General features: G+C 36.6%; 1 protein-coding gene across 4 annotated transcripts in view; it reads right to left on the bottom strand.

Moving 5' to 3' along the window:
• The window catches only part of asap1b (ArfGAP with SH3 domain, ankyrin repeat and PH domain 1b), a 123,421-nt gene that overhangs the window by 3,722 nt on the left and 107,191 nt on the right, over positions 1 to 12,508 (bottom strand). For 2 of the 4 annotated variants that reach the window (XM_066723444.1, XM_066723445.1), the window contains exons 24-29: positions 11,077 to 11,302; positions 7,059 to 7,214; positions 3,985 to 4,057; positions 2,178 to 2,242; positions 1,015 to 1,508; positions 649 to 771 (exon numbers count right to left, since the gene is read on the bottom strand). In XM_066723444.1, the coding sequence (XP_066579541.1) occupies positions 649 to 771; positions 1,015 to 1,508; positions 2,178 to 2,242; positions 3,985 to 4,057; positions 7,059 to 7,214; positions 11,077 to 11,302 (1,137 nt within the window). Of the gene's footprint in view, positions 1 to 648; positions 772 to 1,014; positions 1,509 to 2,177; positions 2,243 to 3,984; positions 4,058 to 7,043; positions 7,215 to 11,076; positions 11,303 to 12,508 lie in introns of all 4 variants that reach the window. The other 2 variants (XM_066723442.1, XM_066723443.1) reach the window with 1 other exon arrangement.

Genomic DNA, 12,508 nt, shown 5'->3' with positions numbered 1-12,508 from the left:
TGGGGGCATTGTCATCCTGGAAGAGACCACTCCCATCAGGATAGAAATGTTTCATTATAGGATAAAGGTGATCACTCAGAATAACTTTGTAATGATCTGCAGTGACCCTTCCCTCTAAGGGGACAAGTGGACTCAAACCATGCCAGGAAAATGCCCCCCACAGCATAACAGAGCCTCCGGACACCCTCACTGTAGGGGTCCAGCAGTCAGGCCTGTACCATTCTCTTGGTGTCGCCACACATGCACTCACACACTTGTCCAGATCACGAGCCAGTTGAACATCTTTGTGACTGAAGCTCCTACCATTCGTGCCCCAATAATGACACCGCTTTCAAAGTCACTTATAATAATAAAGTCAGATAATTTCTTCTTGCCATCTTGATCCAAAATCGAGGTCAACTGGGCCTGCTCAGCATTTGTATACATGCCACAGAGCATGATAGGATGTTAATTGCTTAATTGTATAATGCAGTACACCTGTTTAGAGGCATCTGCATTCGTTATGTTCCTCCTCTTATTTATTCAGGTTTTTCCTTTAATTTGTCACCTGTCTATTTATGACATTAGTAAAAGATACATATTTATTTCTTGCAGAAGGAATGCTACTCTATTTAAGTGTCTGGGAGCTCTTTGCAAAGGTTTACTCACCCACCACTCCTGGTCCTCCTCTCCTGTAACTATTATCACTTCTCCCTCCACAAAAGTCAACTCATCGTCATTGTCAGCCTGGCAGTCGTAGATGGTTTTGACGCGCCGCGCCTTGTTTTTCCCCTGGAAAGACACAAAATGTGCTTCGTTGTCAGAATTAGGTTGTCAAATTGTTTCATGGCAATAACTATGGAGGTCTCCAGGCCAAATACACATTGGTCCCACTAGGATGATCTTAAGAGTATAAAGGATTTACATTTACCAGCTTGCTTATGTACTTGTCTACACATTGATTTATTAAGTGGACAGTCTTTTGCATCAATGAACACACTACCCGCTTCTTGTGGCAGAAGGTGGCTAACGTACCGTATTTATTTTCCTAGGCAGAGGTACGGGCATCTCCATGACGCTGGGCGGGGTACCATTGGTGTCCTCAGACAGCTGCTTGGCAGTCGATTCGGCCAGCTTGTTCAGCGGAGGGCTGTCGGAAGACTGCGGCCTGTGCGTCGCTTCCCCCGGAGGTGCCTTCTGCGCGGTGTCTGCACTCGGGGGTTTAGGGGGGACATCTGAAAACTGAGGTTTGGGCGGGAGGTCCTTTACCAGGGGCTTCGGGGGAAGGTCCCCCAGATGTGGCTTTGGGGGCAGTTCTGAGAGTTGGGGCTTTGGGGGTAGTTCCCCTGGCTTTGGGGGCAAATCCCCAACTTGAGGTTTGGGAGGCAGGTCTCCTGGCTGGGGCTTCTCTGGTAACAGGCCTTTTTGAGGTGTTTCAACAGCCTGGGGGGACTTCTGAAACACCTCAGGGTACTGGTTGGGCTTATCTATGGAAGGGTGATGGATGGTATCGATTTTTCTTAATGCCACTGGAAAGGAGGAAAGAAAATGCATAACAGTGAATTAATATTATTGTGTTTATTAGATTGTTCTGGTAGGATTGTAAAAAATCATACTCCTTTATACCCACTTCATAATCTCCAATATTATTATTATAAACTGTGGCCTCAGTGTGACTACTTTGCTGACTTTCTAACCCGCTCTTTGGTACAGCTTGGAGACATATTAATTTCAAATGTCTAAATATTTCACGTACTGTAATGTGTCTGCAATGTTTCTCAGTGTCTAAATATTTAAACAGAAACCACTGTTTTGTGGATTCAAAAATGTATTTGACCTCAAAATCGAATTCATCCAAAATGTTTCCCATTAATTAAACATGTTGTGCATCTGAATTCGGTATTTATCCCAGGCCTTCTTCTCTGTAATGCGATTTGGAAGGTGCCTAATTTGTAATTACCGATAAATAATGTATTTCAATTTCATAATATAATAAAAAGTTAATATTTAATATAATAAAAAGTTAATATTTATTTCAACAAGTACTAAGCATTTTTGTGCAAGTAAAAGACCAATATATATAATATGAATTACTGTCCTGAAAATAGGTAATGCTTCTTACTGCATAAGTAATCTAAATTATAAATGTATAATTATCTTGGACTTGCTTCCTATGTAAGAATAAGAAATTGACTTACCTTTCTGAGGTAGTTTGGGAAGAACTCTTGGGCCAAGTGTGGATTTTGTAGTAGTAGTAGTAGTGCTACATCACACAAAAATTGAATATTATTATTATAATTTTTAAGTATTCATAATCAAAACCATCGCCTATTAAAAATAATCTGGAAAGGGTTCACCTAAATCCCAAAGGACAGCAGCTATTTAGCAGACGCCTTTATTCAAGATGACTTACATTGTTTAGCAAAGACTAACATGCAATATTTTACATATACACAAAATGAATCTATACATTACAAATTTTAGGCTTAACAGGTCAATTGCATAGAACTGAAAGCAGCGCACTGGAGATGATCCATACAACTCTGCAAGTTTGTTGCAATTGACCCATTATTATTATTATCATTATTATTATCATTAATAATAATAATAATAATAATAATAATAATAATATCAGTAAAATATTAATAATATATAATGTTGACACAAACTCCGAACTGTAGAAGGGAGTCTTTTTATTAGAGTTAACGCAAAGTTAAGGTAAGGTTACTTTGTTTCGGTGTCTATTATTTAGTACTTTCAGTACAGTACTGAACACCGGGATATATTCATCAAGGGACATCGATTCGCTAGTTCATGCAAGTAAAATCCATATTAACCCTGTGCTTGTAAAAAAAAAAAAACCAAAAAACGATCACTGTTCGAGATTTTAAACTACAAGGAAATGTTTTATTTTCTTTATATGGATTACTTGTACAAAAAAAAATGTAGGCTGTTCATTCAAATCTATTAGCTAATGTGAAGTCATCAATATATTATGCAAATTAGCACCAACGAAGCTTTGAACCTTCGTTCGGTAATGTGTTCCGAACCTTTGAAGGTTAAAATTTACCCTTTGGGACAGCCCTAATTTACAATGAATAAAGGTGCCAAAAGGTTGTGAAACACTGAGCAAATCAAAGGCTTCCGAAACAGACAGCAGAGAGGAGAATGGAGTTAACAGTGTCAAGAATAGATCACAGGTCAAGAATAATTTGGATAGATGAGACCTTTGCTACTAGAGCATAATGTAAAGAGTTAGTGATAGTGATAGAGAGAGCAGTCAATGTAGGATAACCAAGACAAGGTCAAGCTCAGTGTTCAGAAATGATGGTTAACTTCATGTTCAAGATTAAATGATGGTAAACGTCATGTTCTACAATGATAGATAGATCTAGAAAGGTAGTAAAAGGAAGTAAAAAGTTCTGGAGGGGGGTAGGGTCAAGAGAAGATTTACTGAGGGTAGGGGTGATGTTAGCCTTCTTAAAGTAAAAGAGGAAGCAGCCAGAGAGCAGAGAAGAGAGAAAATGAAAGGAAGCATATAGAAAGTTCTACATTTACGTTTACAAAGTGCAAACCAGAAATCAGAATCTGATATAAGGAGTGAAGGAGAAGTTGGGAGGGGGGCACAAAGAGTTGTGTTAGGAAGGAACAAGGGACAGAGGAAGAAGAAAGCAAAGTCATCAGATGAGACTGTGATAAGACGAGGTGGATGGAGATTTGGAGGGAGGAAAGTGTGTGTTGTTCGTGGAGGCCTGAGTGGGGAAGCAGAAGCAAAACTGTGTAGCAGTGGAGAAGGAGGAGTGGAAACAGCAGTAGAGATCCAGATCAGAGGGCAATCCACATTGCCTCCATTTCCTCTCAGCAGAGCAGAGAAGAGGAATGCCAAGGCTCAGAAGAAAACAGGAGGTGACGAGACATTCAAGAAAGAGTAAAGGGTTGAGAATAGCAAAGAAGAAAGTGTGGAGGTACCAGCCTACATAAACATATATAACATACATATCATACCTTTGCTGCTGAGGAATTCCCTCAAACTTGTTCCCAGATGTTTTGTTTACAGAAGGTGGAGTGGAATCATTTCCTGTGAAATAAAATACAAAATGAATGCAGGTGTCAGTTTCAGACTATCGGCAATGTGCGTGAAGATGGGATTCGAATGAGTCTATAATAGAACTGCAATTAGTTAGGTTTTTCTTAAGCAAAAACAATAAAACTGTGAACTAGTTTACAGTCCTATTTCCCCTGTAAAAAAAACGGACAGTGTAAAGCTTAAAATCAGAGTATGTATATACATTTTTCAAATGCTTTAATGTGCTAACTGCAGCGTTGAACGCGATATTGATGGAAAATTTGAACTTGAGATGCTTCATAAAATATATTGCCAAGATTAACCTAGCTCTCCGTCACATTGCGAAGTGTAATATGTGTCCTTGTTCTATTGAAATTTATTATCATTAAGTTGATCATACCTGTAATCCAAAGTTTGTGAACACCAAGGCAGATATTAATATTTTCTGGATAAAATAACTTTTAAATGTTTTGACTAACTGCTGGATAGAGCCTGAGAATCCTTAAACAAGCAATAGATAAAATGGAAATGGAACAAAAGCAAACAAATTCTACACCTTCCCCAATAGATGCAATCTTAGGCCTGTCAATGTTATCTTTTCAATCAAAAGGCAGAAGAGATATTCATACCAGTTTCTTGCATGGTGTTTTAAAATAAACTCCTTATACGGCAAAATCAAGGAGAAATAGCATATGCAGACTTCCAATTTACATTTTGAACTGCTTATGCTCCATTTTACAACCTTGTTGTGTTATTTACTTTTCAGGGATAAACAGCTGTAAACAATGTAATAGTGAATGTTGCATTAATATTGCCCTGGTTCACATTTGCTGAATATGTTCAATTGTGTCAGCAACATGTTTCCAGAGAAGATATGGTGACACACTGATGCAAGTCCTGTGGCTAGCAGCACAATGTCCCATAGAGTCTGGAAATGGAGACAAACAGCATCTTCTTATGGAAAAAGTAAAAACATCATGAAGCCTACTGCCTAAAACAAAGCCTTTAACAAAGCCTTTTGGAAATTAAAGGTCTGCTTGGATACAAGTCTTAAGAAGAAATGTTAGGCACAGAGGGCTGGTAAAGAGCAAGGGAATTTGACACAGTGCACTGACCCGATAATTAAGTTAGCAAACGTATGGACTTGGCACAGGGACCAGATGGACAAATGTCTAGAGGAAGCTGATCTCAGTTAACAAAAAAATACTTTTTTAATTTCAGACTAGGCCTTGGTCAGGTTCAGTGAAAGACAGGAACAATTATGGATTTACATTTCTGAACAGTGGACTACCCTACCAGGACTGTTATTAAGATGTGTTATTCAAATGACACTTCAAATTCTCCCTCACTTAGTTCATTCAAGATTACAATCAAAATGCTGCCTTAATAAGATGTATAAGAAGTAATAGGTAGCACTATTAACAATAGGTAGAAAATAAGTATTTTGTGAAATAAAAACAAATGCACACTCGGATTATACAATTGTGTGTATTCCATTACAGTTACTTATTTTTGGCCAACTAATCTGAGATAACATCTTGATAATGTACAGGAAAAGACCTAAGACTCAAGTAAGGAAATTGCAAGGATGTGTAGAGTCCACGTCTAGTACTTGTCACATTGTTTTTATTTACATGCAGCCCATCTAAAGAGCTAAACACCCTTTTCATCAGATGGAGGTATGAAAATATATATGAAAATGTTAAAGTTGCTAAAATTGTGTTCTCTGCTAGGTTTGCAGTCCTTAAAACAGCAAACTCTAACCCTCCCACATTGATGTGATCATTATAAAACCCTTGTCCAAAATGAGAAAAAAAAGATCTGTGGAACAACCAGATGAAAAAGCTGTGAACGGGTTTAGATGAAGAAAAAAGTTCCAACATTATGGCTTCGAAGCCCGGGATTTTACTTAATTTGAAAGGCTACAGTTTTATTTATTTTGCATTTGAGTAATAAATTAGCATCGTAAACCCTTTTCTCTCTTTAGTGCTGAACTGGGTGCGTGACAGATGCATTAATTCCCATTAAATTAAATCAGGGAGATTTTAAGTTTAAAAGTCAGCTATTGGTGATATACATTTTATTTGGATTCTCCCCACTAATTCCCTATCCCTGGGTGTCAGATATTTTACAGGAAACATTTTTTATAACCTACTTTTTTTTAATGAAAACAAATAGTTATCATTAGGCTTGCTCTATTTCTAACTTTGATTTAGAAGGGCATACATTATGGAATAAAACAGTTAAAGTAAATAGAGATGTGTTATATTCCCTTGTACTAACACTATCATCTATTTTCTATTTATTTTTTGATGGCAGCAATATGTACCTGCACATCATCTGTAAGTAAGAGTTTATTTTTACATGTGTGCAACTATTTAAATGTATTCCCAATGTATGAGTGGATTATAACCATTTCAAAATAACAAGAAGGGTGATGAAATAATGAATGATTTACTCTGTTCAAAAGATTACTAATAAGCAAAGCACAGACAAATATCCAAACAAAAGTTTCCAACAAAGTTAAATCAATAAATTAATGTGAAATGAAAGACAAATAAAGACAAATGGTGTGTAAGCATACTGGTTCCCAGATAGGCTTGTCTAATTGGTGCAAGGCCCGCAGGATATATATGTATTTTTCCTGGACTCATGGTGAAAAGCGTGCTTGAGAATGTGTGGCATTCGTCAATGAATTCAAGATCGCACACCACTTTAATATTAAATTAAACACAGAAGCCTTTGTGCTTAGATTTCAAATAGATGTCCAAAAACAAATGTCTTCCATATTACTAATCTTGTTGAGTGTGTGTTTCCTATGCTGGAAGATAAATGTGACCATATCGGTGTTGTGGACAACTTCTTCCAGCATTCATCTGGCAAGGATTTACGAATACAAAAAAATATAGTGTGGTCATAGCAACGCCACACGAGTCAACTCGGCCCTGGTGTTTTTGTTGGTTTTATGGATCGATTTATTATGCTTTTACCAACTCACCCCAAGGCATCCCACCTTTATTCTGTGGGCCGTGAGGTAGAGGGCTTGGTGGGTCAGAGAGGGTGCGTTTATGTCCAGGGGGAGGGGGCGGAGGCCTCTTCTTAGACAGGGTGGAGCTGCCACTGGGGGGTTGTGAGCCAAGAGGGAGGGTAGAAGGAGGGCCAGAAGGAGCTAGAAAAGCACAGATAACACAGGCTTACTACAGCAGGACTCGAAATGCAAACATACTGACGCCATTGATGGACAGCATCACACCTCATCTGTGGATAGAGAGGTATGGCACAGGATTACATAAGGGGTTGGTTCATTGGCAGGCCAGGAAAAGGAGGCACAGCAAAAACTCACCTTGAAAAGAACATGGGAACACGGATTCATGCAACAAAAAGAACATCAAATTAAATACAAAATATCATGCTGAAATATTAAGACAAAAACAAAATCCAGAAGAAAAACAACTAAAGAGCAAATGACTGTGAGAGAAACATACTCTGCAGATGAATGTGTATGTATCCATAGCTATAAGTACTAGATGTATATACCCATTAACCCCCATTAACACAATATAAAGCAGATTTTGAGAGGTTTCCTTTGGAAATAGGGCTCTCTCTTGCAGGACTAAAAAGCAGGGAGCAGAATTAATATATAACACAATGTGTTTTTTACTGGAAATGCTTAGATGCCCCCAAAAAGCAGCCCCAAGCAAACTGTTGTGTACTGCATGCTGACATGCAACTACGTTGAATCTGCTACAATTGAATACTAAACATACGAATTTAAATGTATTAATTTTAAAATGGTAAGCTAAATGAACACTCTGTTATTTAGGATTTTTAGCAGGATGAATTTGTACCATTTAGTAAACCATAAATCAAATATAGTGTCAGAGATATAGGTCTGATTATAAAACAGGCTGTGATTTGCTTTAGTACGTATTAGTAAACCAGATGTATAAGTGCTTTTTGGACTCAATGTGTGTATACTGCCATCAAAAACACATTCAATTTCTTCATAAAATCTTCTATATAGTTCTATTAAGTAATTTTGATATAAAAAATGTAATTGACAGAATTGTATTTATGTAACTATTTTACTTATACCAATCATACATATCAGTGGTCATCTTAAATTTTATTTTGACCATCAGCACTAAGTCTGATGCCTAACATCTTTAGTCATACTTAAACAACTGAACAATTTCAGCATCATCATTTAACGTGTTTTTGTAATTACTACTTACCTTTAATTCCTTGACAAATTAGTTGACACACAAATCAGTACATTTTAAAGAGAAATTACACTCTGTTGGAGTGTACACTGCAAACCAACAAAATAAAATATTTTTGACTGGCTATTACAGCAGAAAATCTAATAAAACATAACATAAGGATGCAGTAATAGGCTTTTTGCCCCTTTGTGCTGTTTATAACCCCTTTGTATCAGTCTAATACTATCAGAGACTATCAGTTTTATTATTGCTATAGAAACTATTTGTTTACATAAAACTTATTCTTGCATCCAAACACACCTGAGATATGAATCTTGAGTAGCTATTTTAGCACACTGCATTTGGACAGAACCCAAGAGACATAATAGGCCCGATAGTTTTATTATGTTAAATGAATAATGCTCCTTTAGTACAATGTGAGTGGAGGGAGCACTGAATAAATACAAAAAAAATGGAATATTAGTGTTGCACTGATATGAAAATGATGGTCTGATACCGATAATACCTTTATTTCTTTACCCATTTCTACCCTGGCTTAAAATAAATCAATATTTGCTTTTTATGCTTTTCAATCAACACATACTCAATTATACAAGTACAAAGTGATGAAACAACTTTTAGTATTAATTTCTGTAACATTCTTCAACAACAAACGTTCTGTTCTTCCTTGATACTTTATTACAGTGGCACATGTGTTACAAATGGCCATCCTGCGGTCCTGATCCAACACTTTGAAAAAGGTCCAAACAGCCGACATTCTCACGTAACAAGGCACATCCAAAAAGCAGCACCATCAGTCAGAAATGTTGGCCATTTTAAAGCAATCACCCAATAGCCGATAGTGTACAGTGTACTGATTGATAGCCAATCTATGTGCATCCATAGAGAATATAAATATAATTACAAAGCAATGCTCAGACTTTTAAGGCGGGACTATAGTTTACCACACAAAGTGAACAAAACTACTAACACTATATCATTGTAACTTTCAGCTATCCAAGAGCAACACAATAAGCAGTGAGAAAGTAATTTTCAGTTTTGTAAAAATGGTTACTATACACATTTACGTGGGATAAAAGATTACTGGGGCACAATTATCTGCCAGCATGTAAGATGCACAGCAGGGTTTCTATTCCTGGAAGAGGTACAGCATGACTTCAAGGCAAAGAAATGGAAGAAGCCCCTGAAAGACGACTGAGCTCCATCAGTCTGACCTATTTCTGAGAAAGCATCCCTTGGGGAAGTATGTGAAAATAAATACATAAAGCTTCAAGAGTGGGTTTGAAAATTACTACATTTAAATTGATACAATTTTAGTTATAAGTTCAGTCTTTTTAGTGCCGACCACATGCATCTGTGACATTTAACATTTGCTTCAATACGAGCAATAAAGACATTTAGAATATAAAACTGATCTTTTCAAGCACAGAAGGATGCGCTGGAGTTTTTGAGTTTATGCCTGAAGCCAGTTATTTTTGGTAAATCCTGATCTGGGTGTGTGTTGCAACATTCTATTTCTGCTTTGTATATTTCTGAAGCACTGTAATTTATTTACATGTTTATTCAGCTTTTCTGGTAAAGTGGTAGTGGATATTCTTGTTACTGTACTAAATCTGGTGTTCACGAATGTTACAGCAAGTAAGCCAAAGACCCCACACACAATCTACAGATAATGTTTATAGTACCTTTTCTGTCGGGCAAACATCCTGGATTAGTACACTCCTACTGTATTACTTATTTCAGTGAGTAATAACCATTGGAAATTGAAACCTTCAGTAGTAATATTTATAATTTACTGTTCCACAAACTAGTTTAGTTGATTGAAAATCATATTACCTTAAAAGTAAACCATATCAATCAAATACATTACTGTGCCCTTTAAAATATTTACATGGACTAGGAATCATGTTTTTTATAATGCACCTAAACTACATTCACATACACTTAAATGATGCAGAAGCACATTTTTTAGCATAGTAAAATAGATTAAGCTAAAGTGAACATTTAAAACAGACTTTCACATAGTCCTTACATCTAATTTATGTATGTATTCTGCTTATAAGAACTAAAATATTAATATATTCTAGAGCGGTCAGTGAGATCATCTAAGAGGGTCCACAAAAAGATAAAACAATAATATCACCAGGCAGAGACGTCCCCTGGTGGTCCAGAAAGGGTCCACACTGACACCCAATAAGGTTGAGAATTAGCCTACTGGCCTATAAAAACTAATTCTAATTAACCCGTTTAACTTCTAATTGATCTCATGGCTGATCTTCAATTCGAGGATTGTAATGGTTTCTATTATAATTTGATGAATAATATTACAATTGATGTAAAATGTTTAGGGATACCCAGTTTTCAAAATCTACTTAGATTATATATAAACTTAAAAAACAAGGCTCAATATAAGATCAGCAAGGTAATTTTGTAATCAATCTACATCAAATGTCTGCCTGAAAGCTTAACTAGGTTTGCCTGCTCCAGTAAGGGACAATCTTCATATCATATACAATTGTATTCAATCTATGCTGAGAAAAAGTACGAGACAAGATGGACACACGGCAAGATATATTGAGCTGTGCTGTTTGTGTGGCAACACTAATTGTACTGGTATGAAACTTTGCAGTGAATTATTAATTAAGCATTCTGTAAACTCACTGTACCCAGTTGAAATAAGACTGAATTTAGATGCAAGGGACCCAAGATATTATAAATATATTTCAATACTGCACACAATTTAAAAACAGAAATAAAATGTACCACAATAGACCAGCAAAGCCAAGGGAAATCCACCCAAAAGCCTACCTTTGCCTGCATTTCTAGGTGGGAGGGGAGGGGCGTCGATGATGGGAGAGGTGGGAGAGTCGGTGGTGACGCTGTACATCTGATTGGTGAATGCACCGTAGGACAGACGCTGCTTGTCACGCTGGCTGCCGAAGCCAGGCAGGGCCAGCTTGTCTTGGGGAGAGAGGCTGGAGGAGTGGCAGAAACTCTGGGGTCTCGGAGAGCGCTCCTTCTTTATAGGACTGGGCTGCAGGCACAAACAGACTCAGTGTAAAGTTTTGGCTGAGAAGACTGTGTAATCATTATAATCTGAATTAGTGTTTCTTCACCTGGGTGTATATTTAGAGAGCCTTTGCAAACAGTACCTTTTTCTGGTTGCTCTTTAAAACACAGCAAAACAACAATTAGCAGGTGAAGCCTTAGATTACAGACAAGAGAGGACATATTATTTAACAAGCATGAATTTGCTTAAAATTATGTTTGTAAAGAACAGGTATACTAAAACAGTTGATAAATGCACCAATGGAATCTAATATCAGTAGTTATAGTGGACTATGGCTTCCCTGTAAAAATGTGGCATATAAATGCCAGTGAATTATTACTAGTGAATTTCCTAGATTTAATGCTTCAGGTTTTAAGAGGAAATATCTCGGATGACTTTTTAGAAAACAAATATCCCTTTAACCCAAAATAATAGTCTTACACTCAATGAAACTATTTAGAAATAATTAATTAGTTGAGGTAATGAGTGTTTTTAAATGTATAATTAATTACTTTTCTGCCTACTACAACTACAGCCGATAAAGGTTTTTTGGCCCGATACTGATACTGATAATTGGGAGCTAAAATTTTCCCTATTACCGATATATCTGCCGATATTTACTTTTTTATTAGCATGCAAAACAGACATTGTCTTGCATGCACACCTCAAATCTCTCCCTGTCAGAGAGATATTGTGTCAAATATGCACTGAAGGCATGATGTTTACATTTTACATAATAAACTTAAAATTAATTTTCATCATAAAAAACACCCACAAATCAAACACTGTAAAAATAAATGAAATAAATTAGAATAAGGGAGAATAAAGGAAAAATATAAAACATGCATGTTCTATACATTAGAACAAAGACCAAGGTATATGAGAAATTTCACACACAAATAGAAAAATGTGCATCTTCTATACATTAGAGGAAATAAAAAGATAGTTTTAAGTGCTGGCCTGGCTTATATTAACATTTTACACGAGTCAGCTTCTCTAGTCCTGCTCAGTGCTCAATACTGCCGATACAACAGTGACAGGTTAGTGCAGGCAGCACAGCACAGCTGCAATCGTTTTTAAACATTCATTTAAAAATGCACTCGAAAGTGTAACTTATGTAATATGTATGTTAAATGTATTGCAATACAAATCATAGCCAAAACACAATGTAGGATTTGAAATGGTTTTATA

The sequence above is a fragment of the Amia ocellicauda genome, chromosome 2 (assembly GCF_036373705.1).
Source record: "Amia ocellicauda isolate fAmiCal2 chromosome 2, fAmiCal2.hap1, whole genome shotgun sequence".
NCBI classification, from domain to species: domain Eukaryota; kingdom Metazoa; phylum Chordata; class Actinopteri; order Amiiformes; family Amiidae; genus Amia; species Amia ocellicauda.
Note: the sequence above shows the minus strand (reverse complement) of the source record. Positions and strands in the feature narration are given on the sequence as shown.